The sequence below is a fragment of the Bombina bombina genome, chromosome 1 (genome assembly GCF_027579735.1).
Source record: "Bombina bombina isolate aBomBom1 chromosome 1, aBomBom1.pri, whole genome shotgun sequence".
In the NCBI taxonomy this organism is placed as follows: Eukaryota; Metazoa; Chordata; class Amphibia; order Anura; family Bombinatoridae; genus Bombina; species Bombina bombina.
In genome coordinates this window covers 565,970,726-565,990,580 of record NC_069499.1, presented here as the reverse complement: position 1 = coordinate 565,990,580, position 19,855 = coordinate 565,970,726, and the positions used below count along the sequence as shown (strand labels likewise).

General features: G+C 40.5%; 1 protein-coding gene across 3 annotated transcripts in view; it reads right to left on the bottom strand.

Annotated features, from left to right (window-relative positions):
• The window catches only part of ADARB1 (adenosine deaminase RNA specific B1), a 226,061-nt gene that overhangs the window by 34,056 nt on the left and 172,150 nt on the right, over nt 1–19,855 (bottom strand). For all 3 annotated transcript variants that reach the window (XM_053698773.1, XM_053698774.1, XM_053698772.1), the window contains 2 exons: nt 18,338–18,506; nt 17,689–17,870 (listed from right to left, as the gene is read on the bottom strand). In XM_053698773.1, coding sequence (XP_053554748.1) covers nt 17,689–17,870; nt 18,338–18,506 — 351 coding nt within the window. The remainder of the gene's footprint in view (nt 1–17,688; nt 17,871–18,337; nt 18,507–19,855) is intronic.

Below are 19,855 nucleotides of genomic sequence, written 5' to 3'. Positions count from 1 at the left end.
TAGTTGTTTATTTATTTTTTATTCTTTATCTTTTTTTTGCAAATAATTGTTTTTGTATAAACTAAGATCATGGTGTTGCTATTAGTATTGCAATTTCTGACATATCCTTTGCCTTAGGTTTGATATTGAGAACTTGTATAATAATATGAAGTACATTTTGTTTTTAACTGTTTTTGTATAAGTGCCAGGTGTTTTGTTTATAATTACCTGGGCGGTTATATAATGTAGGCTTCAGAGTATTATCCTCAGTCTATGATGAAGCGCCACTAGAGGGCGCGAAACATGTCAGACGCTTTGTCCATTCTTGCATGCATGCATGTCTTACATGTGAAATAAAGGTATTTCGTTTCAATAATACTGCCGTGCTGCTCTTGTAATTATTTTTATTCATCTCTTACCTCCCTTTTCAGATCGACGATATACTCTTATATATACCATTACCTCTACTGATTCTCGTTTCAGTACTGGTTTGGCTTTCTACTACATGTAGATGAGTGTCCTGGGGTAAGTAAGTCGTATTTTCTGTGACACTCTAAGCTATGGTTGGGCACTTTTATATAAAGTTCTAAATATATGTATTCAAACATTTATTTGCCTTGACTCAGAATGTTCAACGTTCCTTATTTCAGACAGTCAGTTTCATTATTTGGGATAATGCATTTGAATATTAAATTTTTCTTACCTATAAAATTTGAATTTTTCCTGTTGGCTGTTTGGCTCCCGGGGGCTGAAAATGCTTCATTTTATTGCGTCATTCTTGGCGTGGACTTTTTTGGCGCAAAAAATTTCTTAGTCATTTCCGGCGTCATACTTGTCACCAGAAGTTGTTTGTATGTGCGTCATTTTTTTGACGTTTTTTTGCATCAAAGATGTCGGCGTTACCGGATGTGGCGTCATTTTTGGCTCCAAAGCATTTAGGCGCCAAATAGTGTGGGCGTCTTTTTTGGAGCTAAAAAATATGGGCATCATTATTGTCTCCACATTATTTAAGTCTCATTGTTTATTTGCTTCTGGTTGCTAGAAGCTTGTTCATTGGCATTTTTTCCCATTCCTGAAACTGTCATTTAAGGAATTTGATAGATTTTGCTTTATATGTTGTTTTTTCTATTACATATTGCAAGATGTCTCAGATTGACCCTGGATCAAAAGCTACTTCTGGAAAAACGCTTGACTGAGTTCAGTCCTACCAAAGCTAAGTTCATTTATTTTAAATGTTATGAATGTTTATCTTTAGCTATGGTTTGTAATAAGTTATTATGATAAACTTTTACATGCAGAATCCATTAGTATTTATGCTTTATATATTGCCATTCTTTTTACATCTTATGTACAAGAAATATTTAGAAGATTTATAGGAAATATTTTTCTGATTCTATTTTAAAGGCTTTGTCTGACATCGTGCCTTCTAATAAAAATTTTTAGGTCTTTCTCACTTCTTTTTTAATTATTGAAGTTTCAAATGACCAACAACAAACTGATTTATCCTATGTTTTTTTCTCATTCAGAATTTTCTTCATCAGATATTGACACTAACAAATTATTTTGAATATTAAGGTAACTAGTTCATTTTCAAGACTAGCTAACACTATTTCTGCTTATTTATTCTTCTGTGTTTTCAGAGGTTTTCTTTCCAATTCCTCATACTAGGGAAAGGAATAGGCTGAGAATTTTCTTTTATTCCTTCTTCAAAGGTTTTAAACTATATTTTTTTGCCAGCAGTTAAATTCAATTTGGAGGGTTCTCCAATTTATTGGGGCTATCTCTACTCCTACTAATTATGCTATTGTTTCTATAGCAAAATAGTATTTATTTTCCTTTAGATGGTTGTATCTTATTTATGGAAAATTATTTAGTTTCAGGTACTTTTCTTGGTCCTGTGATTTATTTGGTTGTTGCAATTGCTTCATTTTGTTCTGTTTACTTTAAGGTCAAGTATAAGATTATGATTTATTTTAGCATTGTTAAAGAACAACATTTACTAGATTAAGTGCTGTTGCATTTGTCTTGTTGTTTTGCATTTTTTGATTATGCAAGTCCACTGTATTGACTGGTCCTTTAACTGGACTATCATGCTAATAATTTCATTTGTGTCTTCATTTTATTGAATATTTTCGCAAATAAGGGTTAATCTATGTCTTTAGCTATTTTAGCTAGAAGAATTTTGTGATTTTTAAAAATCCATATTTCTTTTGTTCTAAGATAATAAATTATTTGTTTTATAATTGGATTCAATTCTTAACTGTTACTCTGGGCTTCAAGAGTAACAGTTAAGTTAGAGTTCTAAGACTAAAACTTTAAGCTTATAATAGTTTGGTTGTTCTTATTAAGGAACAAATTCCTTAATTCTTTCCCAAGTAACATGTTTTTAATTGGAAATTTTTCAGTTCGAAATCAGCTCCCTAAAATTGAGATGTACGTGCCGTATTCCAGCTTGGCTGGCAAGGGGCAGGTTAAGACTTCTTTGAAATTTATTTGGTTCTATTCGGTCCAAATTTCTTTGATTTTATTCCAGTAAGGCTAACACTTTCTTTAAGTGTGTTTCGGTCCTATATATTTTGGGTACTGTTGAAGCATGGCTGGGCACCCATGGGGTTCAAGCGCTGCTCAGACCTGGAATCTTCTGGGGTATTTCTTCCAGTTCCATTTTTAGGAACTGGGTTTTGGAGTTTTATTCAAACTATTCTGCCTTTTTTTGGTCAGTGATAGCATTATTTGTTTTCATTAGATACAATAAATGCATATTTTCATTTTTCTGTTTTCATTCAGATTATTTTCTGAGGATGCGGAATCTCATATGATTCACTTTGCTCTTCAGGACATAGTTAGAGGATCTTTTTTTCAAAAGCTCTTGATTCCTCACACAAGGGTCACCTTTTTTTAGGTTTCCAGATAGTTTGTGTCACTGTCTTTGTCTCTATCAGACAAGGGACAATTTTATTGTGTTCCGTTTGTCGGTACCTTTAGTCTCTATTATTTCCTTCAGTTGCTATATATGCATAGAAGTTTTTAGGTCTTATGGCCACAGCATTGGATTTAATTCCCTTTGCTCATTTTCAATAGAAAGAACCTTTCCAGTCTTTTATGCTGAATTATGGTGCAGGTTTTCTAGGATTTCGAATTTTAAATCTTCGAATCCTAATATTTATCTCTTTTGATTTGGTGGTTAAGATCACCATCATTTAGTTCTACAGGTCTCTTCGTTTCTTTCAACCTGGACCATGATCTCTACAGATGTGAGTCTTTTTGGTTGGGAGGCTGTCTGGGGATCTCTGTCAGCACAAGGGGTTTGGAAATCTCAGGAGGCGAGATTACCATTTGATATTTTAGAACTCTGTGCTTTCTCAGAGTTTTTCAGTTAGTTTCTTTTTGAAGAAGAGACGTTTAATGTTTTTCAGACAATATCACTACTATGGTGCATGTCAATCATCAGAGTAGGACTATCAGTCCTTAGGCTGTGACAGAAGTATCTCGGATATTAGCTTGGGCTAAATCCAGCTCCTATCTAAATTCTGTGTTTTTTTCCCAGGTATAGATATTTGGGAAGCGGATTATCTCTGTTAATCAAGCTTTTCTTCCGGGAGAATGGTCTCTTACCCAGATATGTTTTTCATCTCATCAGAATAAAGAACTTCCCAGGGGCCTATTAAGGTCCGGGAATCTTCAGGCGGAAGTAGAGTATGCATTGACATTTCTTTGGAATTATCTTTTTGCCTATTTCTTTCCGCCTCTAGTTCTTCTTCCAAAATTCTTATGGAGTATTTGTTTGTTATGCTGGTAGCTCCAGCATGGCCTCTCAGGTTTTGGTATACGAATCTCATTCGGATGGCCAGTTGCCAACGTTGGACACCTCCGTTTAAACCAGACCTTTTCTTTCTCAAGGCCATTTTTTCCATCAGGATCTCAAATCATTACATTTGAAGGGATGGAGATTGAACGCTTGGTTTTTAGTCATAGAGGTTTTTCTGACTCATTGATTAATACTATGTTTCAGGCTCATAAATCTGTCTCTAGAAAGATTTATATTGAGTCTGGAAGACCTACTTTTCTTGGCATTCTTTTAAAATTCATAGAATTTTATTATTTTTTCAGGTTGGTTTGGATAAGGTTTTGTCTTCAATTCTTTGTTAGGACAAATCTCTACTCTTTCTGTTCTTTTTTCACAGAAAGATTGCTAATCATCCTGATATTCATTGTGTTGTACAGGTTTTGGTCCATATCAAGCCTGTCATTAATTCAATCTCTCCTCTTTGGAGTCTCAATTTGGTGCTGAGGGCTTTACAGGCTCCTCCGTTTGAAACTATGCATTTTCTGAACATTAAATTACTTTCTTGGAAAAGTATTGTTCCTTTTGGTTATTTCTTCTACTAGAAGAGTTTTTGAGTTATCTGCTCTTTTTTGTGAATATCCTTTTCTGATTTTTCATCAGCATAAGGCAGTGTTACTTCCTGATATTCATCATTTTTTTCAGGTTTTGATTTGTATCAAACCTGTCATTAAGCCATTTTCTCCTCCTTGGAGTCTTAATTGGGTTCTGAAGGTTTTTCAGGCTCTTCTATTTTGAGCATATGCTTGCTCTGGACATTCATTATTTTCATGGAAAGTATTGTTCTTTTTGGACATCTCTTCAGCTAGAACAGTTTTTGAATTATCTGTTCTTTCTTGTGAATCTCCTTGTTCTGATTTTTTCATCAGGATAAGGTGTTTTTTTGCTGTCCTCATTTCAATTTTCACCTAAGTTGTGAATTCTAACAACATTAGTGGAGGAATTATTGTCTTTTCCTTGTGTCCTAATCCTAAGAATTCTTTGGTAAGATTCTTACATTCTTTAGGATGTGGTAAGAGTTTTGAAATATTATGTTGAAGCTACTCAGATTTCAGACAGACTTCTAGTCTATTTGTTATCTTTTCTGGTTTTAGGAAGGTCAGAAGGCTTCTGCCATTTCTTTGGCATCTTGGTTAAGCTTTGGATTCATCATGCTTATTTGGAGTCGGATTATTCCCCGTCTCAGAGGATTACGGCTCATTCTACTAGGTCAGTTTCTACTTCCTGGGCTTTTTAAGAATGAAGCTTCTGTTGATCAAATTTGCAAAGCAATGACTTGGTCTTCTTTGCATATTTTTACTAAATTCTACCATTTTGATGTTTTCTCTTCTTTAGAAGCAGTTTTTGGTAGAATAGTACTTCAGGCAGCTGTTTCAGTTTGATTTTTCTGCTTATATTTCAGTTTTTTTCATTATTAAAATTGAAACTTTTGATTTGGGTAGTGGATTAATTTTTCAGCGGAATTGGCTGTCTTTATTTTATCCCTCCCTCTCTAGTGACTCTTGCGTGGAAGTTCCACATCTTGGGTATTTATATCCCATACGTCCCTAGCTCATGGACTCTTGCTAATTACATGAAAGAAAACATAATTTATGTAAGAACTTACCTGATAAATTAATTTCTTTCATATTAGCAAGAGTCCATGAGGCCCACCCTTTTTTGTGGTGGTTATGATTTTTTGTATAAAGCACAATTATTCCAATTCCTTATTTTTTTGATGCTTTCGCTCTTTTCTTATCACCCCACTTCTTGGCTATTCGTTAAACTGAATTGTGGGTGTGGTGAGGGGTGTATTTATAGGCATTTTAAGGTTTTGGAAATTTTTCCCCTCCTGGTAGGAATGTATATCCCATACGTCACTAGCTCATGGACTCTTGCTAATATGAAAGAAATTAATTTATCAGGTAAGTTCTTACATAAATTATGTTATCTCCTTCTCTCTCTATCTATCCCCTTCTCTCTCTCTCTTTCTATCATCTCCTTCTCTCTCTATCTCCTTCTCTCTCTCTATCTCCTCCTCCCTCTCTCTATCTCCTCCTCCCTCTCTCTATCTCCTCCTCTCTCTCTCTATCTCCTCCTCTCTCTCTCTATCTCCTCTCTCTCTCTATCTCTATCTCCTCCTCTCTCTCTCTCTATCTCCTCCTCTCTCTCTCTCTATCTCCTCCTCTCTCTCTCTCTATCTCCTCCTCTCTCTCTCCTCCTCTCTATCTCCTTCTCTCTCCCTCTCTATCTCCTTCTCTCTCCCTCTCTATCTCCTTCTCTCTCTCTCTCTATCTCCTTCTCTCTCTCTCTCTATCTCCTTCTCTCTCTCTCTATCTCCTTCTCTCTCTCTCTATCTCCTTCTCTCTCTCTCTATCTCCTTCTCTCTCTCTCTATCTCCTTCTCTCTCTCTCTATCTCCTTCTCTCTCTCTATCTCCTTCTCTCTCTCTCTATCTCCCTCTCTCTCTCTCTATCTCCTTCTCTCTCTCTCTATCTCCTTCTCTCTCTCTCTATCTCCTTCTCTCTCTCTCTATCTCCTTCTCTCTCTCTCTATCTCCTTCTCTCTCTCTCTATCTCCTTCTCTCTCTCTCTATCTCCTTCTCTCTCTATCTCCTTCTCTCTCTATCTCCTTCTCTCTCTATCTCCTTCTCTCTCTATCTCCTTCTCTCTCTATCTCCTTCTCTCTCTATCTCCTTCTCTCTCTATCTCCTTCTCTCTCTCTCTATCTCCTTCTCTCTCTCTCTATCTCCTTCTCTCTCTCTCTATCTCCTTCTCTCTCTCTCTATCTCCTTCTCTCTCTTTCTATCCCCTTCTCTCTCTTTCTATCCCCTTCTCTCTCTTTCTCTTTCTATCCCCTTCTCTCTCTTTCTATCCCCTTCTCTCTCTTTCTCTTTCTATCCCCTTCTCTCTCTCTTTCTCTTTCTATCCCCTTCTCTCTCTCTTTCTCTTTCTATCCCCTTCTCTCTCTCTTTCTCTTTCTATCCCCTTCTCTCTCTCTTTCTCTCCCCTTCTCTCTCTCTTTCTCTCCCCTTCTCTCTCTCTTTCTCTTTCTATCCCCTTCTCTCTCTTTCTCTTTCTATCCCCTTCTCTCTCTTTCTCTTTCTATCCCCTTCTCTCTCTTTCTCTTTCTATCCCCTTCTCTCTCTTTCTCTTTCTATCCCCTTCTCTCTCTCTCTCTTTCTATCCCCTTCTCTCTCTCTCTCTTTCTATCCCCTTCTCTCTCTCTCTCTTTCTATCCCCTTCTCTCTCTTTCTCTTTCTATCCCCTTCTCTCTTTCTCTTTCTATCCCCTTCTCTCTCTCTCTCTCTCTTTCTATCCCCTTCTCTCTCTCTCTCTTTCTATCCCCTTCTCTCTCTCTCTCTCTTTCTATCCCCTTCTCTCTCTCTCTTTCTATCCCCTTCTCTCTCTCTCTCTTTCTATCCCCTTCTCTCTCTCTCTCTTTCTATCCCCTTCTCTCTCTCTCTTTCTATCCCCTTCTCTCTCTCTCTTTCTATCCCCTTCTCTCTCTCTCTCTTTCTATCCCCTTCTCTCTCTCTCTCTTTCTATCCCCTTCTCTCTCTCTCTCTTTCTATCCCCTTCTCTCTCTCTCTTTCTATCCCCTTCTCTCTCTCTCTTTCTATCCCCTTCTCTCTCTCTCTTTCTATCCCCTTCTCTCTCTCTCTTTCTATCCCCTTCTCTCTCTCTTTCTATCCCCTTATCTCTCTCTCTTTCTATCCCCTAATAGTCCAGTAGTAGTGGATTATGGTATAGTCAGTTACTATAGCTTTTGTTGTTATATTATTAATAAACTTGTAATGTACCAGTAAGGATTAAAGGGATAGGGAGACTCAAATCCAGCCATGGTATATGGCACATCAGATGCACATAAATGCAAGCCATGAGTCACGACTGCTGACCTGATTAAATTTAAGACCAAGTGAATCACTTGAAGAGAAGTTGTCACACGGTCACGGACACTTGAAGACAGTCACTGATTGTCCGACTCAGCTGGTTACGGGCGGCTTGGCTATTTCTATTCACTGTCAATCGACCGATGGCGGCAGCAGCTCTCACACTGACACCTCAGACCTCACAAACTGACTGAGTCTGACTGCTGTGTTGTGTCCTCTTCACCGACACGTGACAGCGCATCTCACTCCGCGCCTCGCTGTGGGCTCTCAATCTCCCGCCCGGCACCAGTCCCAGACCTGCTCCCTAGAGGGCAGGGCTCTCGAGGCTGCTAGAGAGCAGCCTCTATTGGGATCGGTATGGACTGCGAAGAGAACAGTATTAAGCTTTTATCGCCACTTGGTGGCAAGTCTCTTGCAGCCCATACGAAAACATGCATTCATATTGCACAACGGAAGGGGAGCTGAACGGCTATCAGCCTCTACTTCCTTGCGCAATATGTATGTATGTGGGGATGTAAAGTATTAATAATTTGAGCAGGCAGCCTGAGACTTCTAATATGGTATCTGAGTCGGCGGCCGGTGGGGGGGTTACCAATGAGTACTAAAATTGTTTTTAATAAAAAAAAACTTTAAATATATATATATATATATATATAATACATTATTTAATAGTGTAATTACACACATAGGACAGGTGAGGCGCTGCATCACCTGCCTCCTATGACAGCACGTTACTTGCCATCCCTCACATGGACCTGTGGAAATACAGAAAGACTGAGTAAATTTAAATTTTGAGTAAATAGGGCAGCAAAATGTTTTGGGAAAACGCAGTGAGGATTGTACCCCACAAGTTCCCAATTGCTTAAAAGCCACCACTGCCCTACTGAAGAGACTGACATGGGCTAAGGCTTGACCCATTAGAAAGATCAGAGCAAACCTACTGATTTAAAACAAAAAAATCTTGATTGTAGATCTGACACCAAAACTTCACCTCCTCCTTGCACCGCAGGCAAAGAGAATGACTGGGGGTTATGGGTAAGGGAAGCAACATATATAGCAGCTTTGCTGTAGTGCTCTTTGCCTCCTCCTGCTGGCCAGGAGTGATATTCCCACTAGTAATTGACGATTCCGTGGACTCACCATATTTTAGGAAAGAAAGTAGATCCTTTAGGCTTAGCCTTCTAATCCTGCGGTAGGAAAGCTCCCTTGCCTCCCGTAACCGTGGATATGATAGAATCCAATCCTGGAACGAACAGACTCTTTCCTTAGAAAGGCAGGGACAACAGCCTCGACTTAGAGGTCATGTCCGCCGACCAAGACTTTAGCCACAGAGCCCTGCAAGCTAAAAAACGGAGAATCCTGAAACCTTTGCGTTCAGGCGAATAATTTGCATATTGGCGTCACAAATGAAAGAATTGGCGCCCCTTAACGCCTTAATCTTATCCTGTATCTCATCGATGAAAGTCTTCCTCTCGACCATATCACACAGGGATTCAAACCAATATGTTGCAGCTCCGGCAACCGCCGCTACAGCTGCTGCCGGTTGAAAAACAAACCCTGTGTGCTTTAACATCTTCCTTAACATGTTTTCCAACTTTTTTATCCATGGGCTTTTTTAACGACCAACTACCCTCAAGGGGAATAGTTGTCCGCTTTGCGAGCGTGGAAATCGCACCACCCAACTTAGGGACAGTCCCCCACAGCTCGAGCTGAGAGTTCAGGACGGGGAAGTTTCTTAAAGGAAGAAGGGGAAAAGGAAGAACCTAATCGCTCCCATTTATTCTTAATATTAGCCATCTTGACAGGAACCAGGAAGGTCTAAGGCACCACCCTGTCTTTGTATACCTTATTAAACTCAGGAATCGAAGGTTCCTCCGGAAGCTTCGGTCCCGGAACCTCCAGAGTAGCAAGCACTTGCTTTAGCAAAAAGCGCAAATTCTCTATCCTAAACCTAAAGTCAGGCTCCTCCGCAGCCAGAGGATGAGAACACGGATTCCGACCCAGAAGGAGCCTCCTCCGAAGAGTCGGAGTGGGCCTCATCATCGTATAACGCCTCTGATACTTCCATAGGCGTAGACAACCCCTGGGCCGGGCCTCCATGATACGCCCTACGCTTAACAGAACATGGTAAGGCATGGATCACTTTCGATACCGCCGTTTGTAGTTGATCCGCAAAATCTGACGGCCAACTAATCTCTCCCGTAGGAGTAATGGTTGGACCCTGGGGCGCTGCATGTGCACTCAGAGATGAAAGCAGGGAATGCACCTTACGGGACGGGGAACCCTCAGAGGTGGATGGCTGAGTAGTACTAGACATCCCTTTATTTTTAGATGTCGCAACCTTATCAAGGCATGTGGAACATAGTTGAGCAGGCTGATCTACAAGAACCTCCTCACAATAAACACAGGAATGACTTTGTTAAAGAGGGGAGTAACCTCTAATGCATCAGAGTCCTCCATAGCTTGCGCTTTTATTATGGACTAGATAATCTTAATAAACAGGCACCTTTATACCTCCAATGGCCGGGGCACTCACCACCTCCTATGACCCGTACTACAGAAACAGCTTTGTCTCCTGCACCGCTGATCAACAGAGGAACTGGAGATTGCACCCGGTCACATGGAATGCCTCGCAGGACCGCCCCTGCACTAAGGAGAAATAGCTTCAAAACCGGCTGCGCAAATACTCCCGGAAGTCAACCAGAAAGTTCCACCATTGCCAGAGCCTCATCTCGCAGCAATCACACAATAAACAATATAATGTATAAACCTCCCTGTTCAATAATCCCCTTACAGGAATATTAACCTTTGATTCCATAAGATAAAAGGCGCCACACCGACACTTTCTTCTGTTTTATCATTATGTATAAAAATATTAAACGATCTTACCAGAATCTATGCCGAGGAACAGGAACACGGCCCTTCAAGTGTGACAGGTAGAAGCATCGCTCCTGACATGGACTTGAGTGCAGAAAGCAGACAGCAAAACTTGTCAACGCTGATTGCTTGTGGAGCTGTTAATATGAGTCGGGATGGTTTCGCAGAAAGACTCTCCCTGCATCTCCGGACTCTAACTTTCATCCAGGCTCTCACTGAGAGGCTGACAGGACTACTAAAAAATCCAGTTCCATTTCAAAGAGTACTACCCTCTATAAGAGAGTACTACCCTCTATAAGACTACTCCGAATCTTCGGCACTTCTCTGCCATCCTCCTGTGACGAAAGGCAAAGAATGACTAGGGGATGAGGGGAGTGGGAGAGGTATTTGAGCCTTTGGCTGGGGTGTCTTTGCCTCCTCCTGGTGGCCACGTTCTTTATTCCCAAAAGTAATGAATAAAGCCGTGGACTCTCCTCCCCTTTAAATGGAAATTTAATTATCTGAATCGTGAAAAAAAATTGGGTTTCATGCCCCTTTCAGTGAGAAGCCCACCCATTATATATATATATATATATATATATATATATATATATATATATATATATATATATATATATATATTATATCTCCTGTAAGAGCATGTATACATCCGTCACTGTGGGGCTTGGTTAGGAGTCTAAAAATTAACACAATGTTATTTAAAAATAAACAAAACTATGCATTTTTACAAAAACACTACCAGACATATAAATGGATCATCTACAAAACATTTATGCAAAGAAAAAACATAATTTATGCTTACCTGATAAATTTATTTCTCTTGTGGTGTATCCAGTCCACGGATCATCCATTACTTGTGGGATATTCTCATTCCCAACAGGAAGTTGACTGTAGTTTAAAATTAAAAAATACCTGCCTTAAAATGACAGGGCGGGCCGTGGACTGGATACACCACAAGAGAAATAAATTTATCAGGTAAGCATAAATTATGTTTTCTCTTGTAAGGTATATCCAGTCCACGGATCATCCATTACTTGTAGGATACCAATACCAAAGCTAAAGTACACGGATGAAGGGAGGGACAAGGCAGGTACTTAAACGGAAGGTACCACTGCCTGTAAAACCTTTCTCCCAAAAATAGCCTCCGAAGAAGCAAAAGTATCAAATTTGTAGAATTTTGAAAAAGTATGAAGCGAAGACCAAGTCGCCGCCTTGCAAATCTGTTCAACAGAAGCCTCATTTTTAAAGGCCCATGTGGAAGCCACAGCTCTAGTAGAATGAGCTGTAATCCTTTCTGGAGGCTGCTGGCCAGCAGTCTCATAGGCTAAGCGGATTATGCTTCTTAGCCAAAAAGAAAGAGAGGTTGCCGAAGCCTTTTGACCTCTCCTCTGTCCAGAGTAGATAACAAACAAAGCAGATGTTTGACGAAAATCTTTAGTAGCTTGTAAGTAAAACTTTAAAGCACGAACCACGTCCAGATTGTGTAATAGACGCTCCTTCTTTGAAGGATTAAGACACAAAGACGGAACAACAATCTCTTGATTGATATTCTTATTAGATACCACCTTAGGTAAAAACCCAGGTTTGGTACGCAGAACTACCTTATCTGCATGGAAGATCAGATAAGGAGAATCACGTTGTAAGGCAGATAACTCGGAAACTCTACGAGCCGAGGAAATAGCTACCAAAAAAAGAACTTTCCAAGATAAAAGTTTGATATCTATGGAATGAAGAGGTTCAAATGGAACCCCCTGAAGAACTTTAAGAACCAAATTTAAGCTCCAAGGTGGAACAACAGGTTTAAACACAGGCTTGATTCTAACTAAAGCCTGACAAAATGCCTGAACGTCTGGGACATCCGCCAGACGCTTGTGCAAAAGAATAGATAGCACAGAAATCTGTCCTTTTAAGGAACTAGCTGACAATCCTTTCTCCAATCCTTCTTGGAGAAAAGATAATATCCTGGGAATCCCGACTTTACTCCATGAGTAGCCCTTAGATTCACACCAATAAAGATATCTACGCCATATTTTATGATAGATTTTCCTGGTGACAGGCTTCCGTGCCTGAATTAAGGTATCAATGACTGACTCGGAGAAACCCCGCTTTGATAAAATCAAGCGTTCAATCTCCAGGCAGTCAGCCTCAGAGAAATTAGATTTGGATGGTAGAAAGGACCTTGAAGTAGAAGGTCCTGTCTCAGCGGCAGAGTCCATGGTGGAAAGCATACCAAGTCCTGCGTGGCCACGCAGGCGCTATCAAGATCACCGATGCTCTCTCCTGCTTGATTTTGGCAATCAGACGAGGGAGCAGAGGAAACGGTGGAAACACATAAGCCAGGTTGAAGGACCAAGGCGCTGCTAGAGCATCTATCAGCGTTGCCTTGGGGTCCCTGGACCTGGATCTGTAACAAGGAAGCTTGGCGTTCTGGCGAGACGCCATGAGATCCAGTTCTGGTTCGTTCCAACGAAGAACCAATTGTGCAAACACCTCCGGATGGAGTTCCCACTCCCCCGGATGAAAAGTCTGTCGACTTAGAAAATCCGCCTCCCAGTTCTCTACACCTGGGATATGGATAGCTGATAGGTGGCAAGAGTAAATCTCTGCCCAGCGAATTATCTTTGAGACTTCTAACATCGCTAGGGAACTCCATGTTCCCCCTTGATGGTTGATGTAAGCCACAGTCGTGATGTTGTCCGACTGAAATCTGATGAACCTCATTGTCGCTAGATGAGGCCAAGCCTGAAGAGCATTGAATATCGCTCTTAGTTCCAGAATGTTTATTGGAAGGAGTGACTCCTCCTGAGTCCACGATCCCTGAGCCTTCAGGGAGTTCCAGACTACACCCCAACCTAGAAGGCTGGCATCTGTCGTTACAATTGTCCAATCTGGCCTGCGAAAGGTCATACCTTTGGACAGATGGACCCGAGATAGCCACCAGAGAAGAGAATCCCTGGTCTCTTGGTCCAAATTCAGTAAAGGGGACAAATCTGTGTAATCCCCATTCCACTGACTGAGCATGCATAGTTGCAGCGGACTGAGATGTAGGCGTGCAAACGGCACTATGTCCATTGCCGCTACCATTAAGCCGATTACTTCCATGCACTGAGCCACCGAAGGGCGAGGAATGGAATAAAGAACACGGCAGGAATTTAGAAGTTTTGATAACCTGGACTCCGTCAGGTAAATTTTCATTTCTACAGAATCTATCAGAGTCCCTAGGAAGGAAACTCTTGTGAGGTGGGATAGAGAACTCTTTTTCTCGTTCACCTTCCACCCATGTGACCTCAGAAATGCCAACACTATGTCCGTATGAGACTTGGCAATTTGGAAGTTTGACGCCTGAATCAGGATGTCGTCTAAATAAGGGGCCACTGCTATGCCCCGTGGCCTTAGGACCGCCAGAAGCGACCTCAGAACCTTCGTAAAAATTCTTGGGGCTGTAGCTAACCCAAAGGGAAGAGCTACAAACTGGTAGTGCCTGTCTAGGAAGGCAAACCTGAGAAACCGATGATGATCTTTGTGTATCGGAATGTGCAGATAAGCATCCTTTAAATCCACTGTAGTCATGTATTGACCCTCCTGGATCATAGGTAGGATGGTACGAATAGTCTCCATCTTGAATGATGGAACTCTGAGGAATTTGTTTAAGATCTTTAGATCCAAAATTGGTCTGAAGGTTCCCTCTTTTTTGGGAACCACAAACAGATTTGAGTAAAATCCCTGTCCCTGTTCCTCCTTTGGGACTGGATGGATCACTCCCATAACTAGGAGGTCTTGTACACAGTGTAAGAATGCCTCTCTCTTTATCTGGTTTGCAGATAATTGTGAAAGGTGAAATCTCCCTTTTGGGGGGGAAGCCTTGAAGCCCAGAAGATATCCCTGGGATATAAATTTCCAACGCCCAGGGATCCTGGACATCTCTTGTCCACGCCTGGGCGAAGAGCGAAAGTCTGCCCCCTACTAGATCCGTTACCGGATAGGGGGCCGTTCCTTCATGCTGTCTTAGAGGCAGCAGAAGGCTTTTTGGCCTGCTTACCCTTGTTCCAGGTCTGGTTAGGTCTCCAGACCGTCTTGGACTGAGCAAAAGTTCCCTTTTGTTTTGCATTAGAGGAAGTTGATGCCGCACTTGCCTTGAAGTTTCGAAAGACACGAAAATTAGACTGTTTGGCCCTTGGTTTGGACCTATCCTGAGGAAGGGCATGACCTTTTCCTCCAGTGATATCAGCAATAATCTCCTTCAAGCCAGGCCCGAATAGGGTCTGCCCCTTGAAGGGAATGTTAAGCAGCTTCGATTTTGAAGTAACTTCAGCTGACCATGATTTAAGCCATAGCAATCTGCACGCCTGGATAGCAAAACCAGAATTCTTAGCCGTTAGTTTAGTCAAATGAACAATGGCATCAGAAACAAAAGAATTGGCTAGCTTAAGTGCTCTAAGCTTGTCAAGTATTTCATCCAATGGAGTCGCTACCTGTAAAGCCTCTTCCAGAGACTCAAACCAGAACGCCGCAGCAGCAGTGACAGGCGCAATGCATGCAAGGGGCTGTAGGATAAAACCTTGTTGAATAAACATTTTCTTAAGGTAACCCTCTAACTTTTTATCCATTGGATCTAAGAAATCACAACTGTCCTCGACAGGGATAGTAGTACGCTTTGCTAGAGTAGAAACTGCTCCCTCCACCTTAGGAACTGTCTGCCATAAGTCCCGTGTGGTGGCGCCTATTGGAAACATTTTTCTAAAAACAGGAGGGGGAAGAGAACGGCACACCTGGTCTATCCCATTCCTTAGTAATAATTTCTGTAAACCTTTTAGGTATTGGAAAAACATCAGTACACACCAGCACTGCATAGTATTTATCCAGTCTACACAATTTCTCTGGCACTGCAATTGTATCACAGTCATTCAGAGCAGCTAAAACCTCCCTGAGTAACACGCGGAGGTGTTCAAGCTTAAATGTAGAAATATCAGAATCAGGTTGCATCATCTTCCCTGAGTCAGAAATATCACCCACAGAAAGAAGCTCTCCTTCAGCTTCTGCATATTGTGAGGCAGTATCAGACATAGTTCTTAAAGCGTCAGTATGCTCTGTATTGCGTCTAACTCCAGAGCTATCTCGCTTTCCTCTAAATACAGGTAGTCTGGCTAATACCGCTGACAGTGTATTATCCATGACTGCCGCCATGTCTTGTAAAGTAAACGCTATGGGCGCCCTGGATGTACTTGGCGCCATTTGAGTGTGAGTCCCTTGAGCGGGAGTCAAAGGATCTGACACGTGGGGAGAATTAGTCGGCATAACTTCCCCCTCGTCAGATTCCTCTGGTGATAAATTTTTTAAAGACAGAATATGATCTTTATTGCTTAAAGTGAAATCAGTACATTTGGTACACATTCTAAGAGGGGGTTCCACCATGGCTTTTAAACATAATGAACAAGGAGTTTCCTCTATGTCAGACATGTTTATACAGACTAGCAATGAGACTAGCAAGCTTCGAAAACACTTTAAATCAAGTTAACAAACAAATATAAAAAACGGTACTGTGCCTTTAAGAGAAACAAATTTTGTCAGAATTTGAAAAACAGTGAAAAAAGGCAGTAAATCAAACGAAATTTTTACAGTGTGTATAATAATCTAACAGATCATTGCACCCATTTGCAAATGGATGATTAACCCCTTAGTTCAAAAACCGGATCAAAAAAAACGATAGACGTTTTTTAACAGTCACACCAAACTGCTACAGCCTTGCTGTAGGCCTACCTTCCCCAACAAACGATTTTGGAAGCCTAAGAGCCCTTTAGAGATGTCCTGTAGCATTCAGGGAACTCCTGGATGTCTCAGTCTGTAATAGTTAATGCACAAAAAAGCACTAAACTAGGCCCCTCCCACTCATAGTAACACAGTGGAAAGCCTCAGGAAACTGTTTCTAGGCAAATTTAAGCCAGCCATGTGGAAAAAAACTAGGCCCCAATAAAGTTTTATCACCAAAGTATATATAAAAACGTTTAAACATGCCAGCAAACGTTTTATATTGTAAATATAAAAGAGTATTACCTCAGAAAGTAAGCATGATACCAGTCACTATTAAATCACTGTATTCAGGCTTACCTTACATAAATTTGGTATCAGAAGCATTTTCTAGCCTTCACATCTTCTAGAAAAATATTAACTGCACATACCTCATAGCAGGATAACCTGCACACCATTCCCCCGCTGAAGTTATCTCTCTCTTCAGACATGTGTGAGAACAGCAATGGATCTTAGTTACAACCTGCTAAGATCATATAAATCCCAGGCAGATTCTTCTTTTTTCCTGCCTGGAACAAAATAGCACAACTCCGGTACTATTTAAAAAAAATAAACTCTTGATTGAAGCAAAATAACAGCTACATTTCACCACTTATCTCTTACTACCTCCATGCTTGTTGAGAGTTGCAAGAGAATGACTGGGTATGGCAGTGAGGGGAGGAGCTATATAGACAGCTCTGCTGTGGGTGTCCTCTTGCAACTTCCTGTTGGGAATGAGAATATCCCACAAGTAATGGATGATCCGTGGACTGGATACACCTTACAAGAGAAATGTAGTGTACAGCATCCCTTTAAATGGCCACTAAATGCAGTAGAATTGCATAACTAACAAGTGCATAATAAAAAGACAACACCTACTCTGAAATAAGCAGATTTTTTTCTTCTTCTGGGAAATGTATTATTTATCCCATTTTCCAACACCCTGCATCATGTGACATGCTTCAGCCAATCACAGACTAGTATATGTATACCATGTGAGCTTGTACACATGCTCAGTAGGATCTTGTCTTCCAGAAAGTGTTTATATAAAACAACTGAGCAAAATTTGATAATGGAAGTAAACTGGAAAGTGTCTTAAAACTGAATGCTCTATCTGAATCATAAAAGTTTATTTTGACTTGAGTTTTCTTTTAAGGTAATATGTGACCGACATGGAATGTGCTAACTTCTTATTCTTAAGAGTATGAACAATTGTGTTAATAGTATCAATGAAGACATTATATTTAGTTATTTTATCATAAAAGCAGGATAATCATCTGAACAATAAAAACATAGTTCTTTCAATATTTTAGAAACTTAACTACAAAACTTACCACTAAGTAGAGGTTTGTTGAGAATGTAGAGAGGGGGAAGATCTTCAATGTCTGCTATTCGCTGGTAGACTGCTCTTGAGAGATGGTCACCATGATACAAACTACCCAAGATGATACTTGAGAAGTAAATTGGCTCAACAAATAGGCTAAACAGGGAGCCCTGTATGCCAACAACATTCCACCTAGGTCAAATTAAAGGATAATAATATTAAACAACAGTAACTTCTGACAGTTTACAGAACGTTACTCAAACTTATTAGAATTCAAATCATCTTGTCTTAATGATTTAGAAACAGTTCCCACCTTTTCTTATTCACATTAACAGCAAAAGAAAATTATGTCTTATCCTTAATGGGCGCTAGAAAAGTCAAGAGTTAACTATCCCAATATAACGGCAAAGAACACTAAATTGTGCCCATAACAATCATGGATGATAAAAGAGAATGTTCAAATAAGTTAAGATTTGCTTCAGAAAAGGGCACAGAAAATAAATATATTTTCATACAAAGATTTAATAATACATATTTAATACTACACTATGATGATACACATGCTCATTAGTATGTTTACATAACTTACAAGATAAGATCCACAGAAATCACAGTAAGCTTCTATGATACATCCAATAATGGCAATAAATCCTACATACCTTGCAAGCTTGTCACTGCAAGACATAGTAAGCAACCTCTCCCCTTGCAACACACCATCCCATGTCTGGATTGTGCTACTAGACCTTACTGGGATAGTCCCTTCCCCAGACTCAATCTTTGTGCGAAGCTGTCCTCTTGCCTTACGATTTGGGTGGCGATCCCCTGAATCTGTGAAGAATTTAAACTTTAGATATTAAGCAATGCTATGCTTAAGATATATTTTTATGCAAATAATATAATAATTAGATATGAGCATTATTTTAACATTCATTATTTGTATTGCTGTTATTACTACAATAGCTTGGACTTATAACAGGTCATTAGTCCCATCAATTGTACTATCCATCTTCCCGCCAGTATCTTTGATATGTTCTTTTGCAAAACCAGTAGAAGATTCTCTCATTTCACATACCATACTCTGAGTCACCATGGATACAGTTTATTTAAAAAAAAAAAAAAAGTATCAAGGTTTAAGAAACTGAGAATGTGGTACCCAAAACACTGCTACTTGAGTTGTAGCCAAATGACTAATGCATTATTCTTAAGTGCATATTTGCAATAAGGACATGTAAAACCTGCTTCAAGACTACAGACACCCTACAAGAGTAATTCAACCTCACAAAGGATCATCAATTTGCATTTGTTTAGGTGTTGCAATATTATCCAATACCCAAGTATCAACAAAAAGGCCTCTCACGGTGATACAACAAATGCAGCAGATGTCGCACATGCACAAAAAAAAAGTTACAAGCAGCTCTGCTCTGACACACCAGCCAAAGGCTTAAATACTCCTCCCACTTCTCTCATCCCCCAGTCACTCTGCCGAGGAACAAGGAACAGTAGAAGAAATAACAGGGTAAAAAGGTGCCAGAAGAATAAAAAAATAAGACGCTCCACAGAAATAATACGGGTGGGGAGCTGTGGACTCTTTCCATTTATGAAGAAAAACTTAAAATTATGCTTACCTGATAATTTCTTCAGGTGGAAAGAGTCCACAGCTGCATTCATTACTTTTGGGAAAACAATACCCAAGCAATAACGTGTGGGTACCATAGAGGGCACCAGGCCTGAAAAAACCACAACCCAACCAAACCCTGCTTCGTCGGAGCCGGGCAAAAAAAACTAGAAGGAAAAGGCCCCAAGGACACTGACCCGCAGATAGTCTGAAAGCCTAACTAGAGACCGCAAAGCAGACTCACTGAGCCATCACTCCTCCAGGAGGATCGTCGCCCAGCAGTCGGTCCCCACACAACCCTTACTAGTACAGTACCAATATCCCCAAAAGAAAGAGGACAAGGGTGAACCAAAGGGATACCCAAAAAGGTACAGCAAGATCCAATAAAGGAAAAGCCCCCTTCAAAAGAGGCGAAGTCCACAGAGACCCGAAAGGATCCTGAGAACAAGGGAAGACGACGCCCAAGCCACACGGAGCAACCAAGCATCCTCAAGGAGAAGAACCTCTCCCAAATATCGTGCAACAGCACCAAAAAGACAGCTGAAGACAAAGTCCTCCAAAC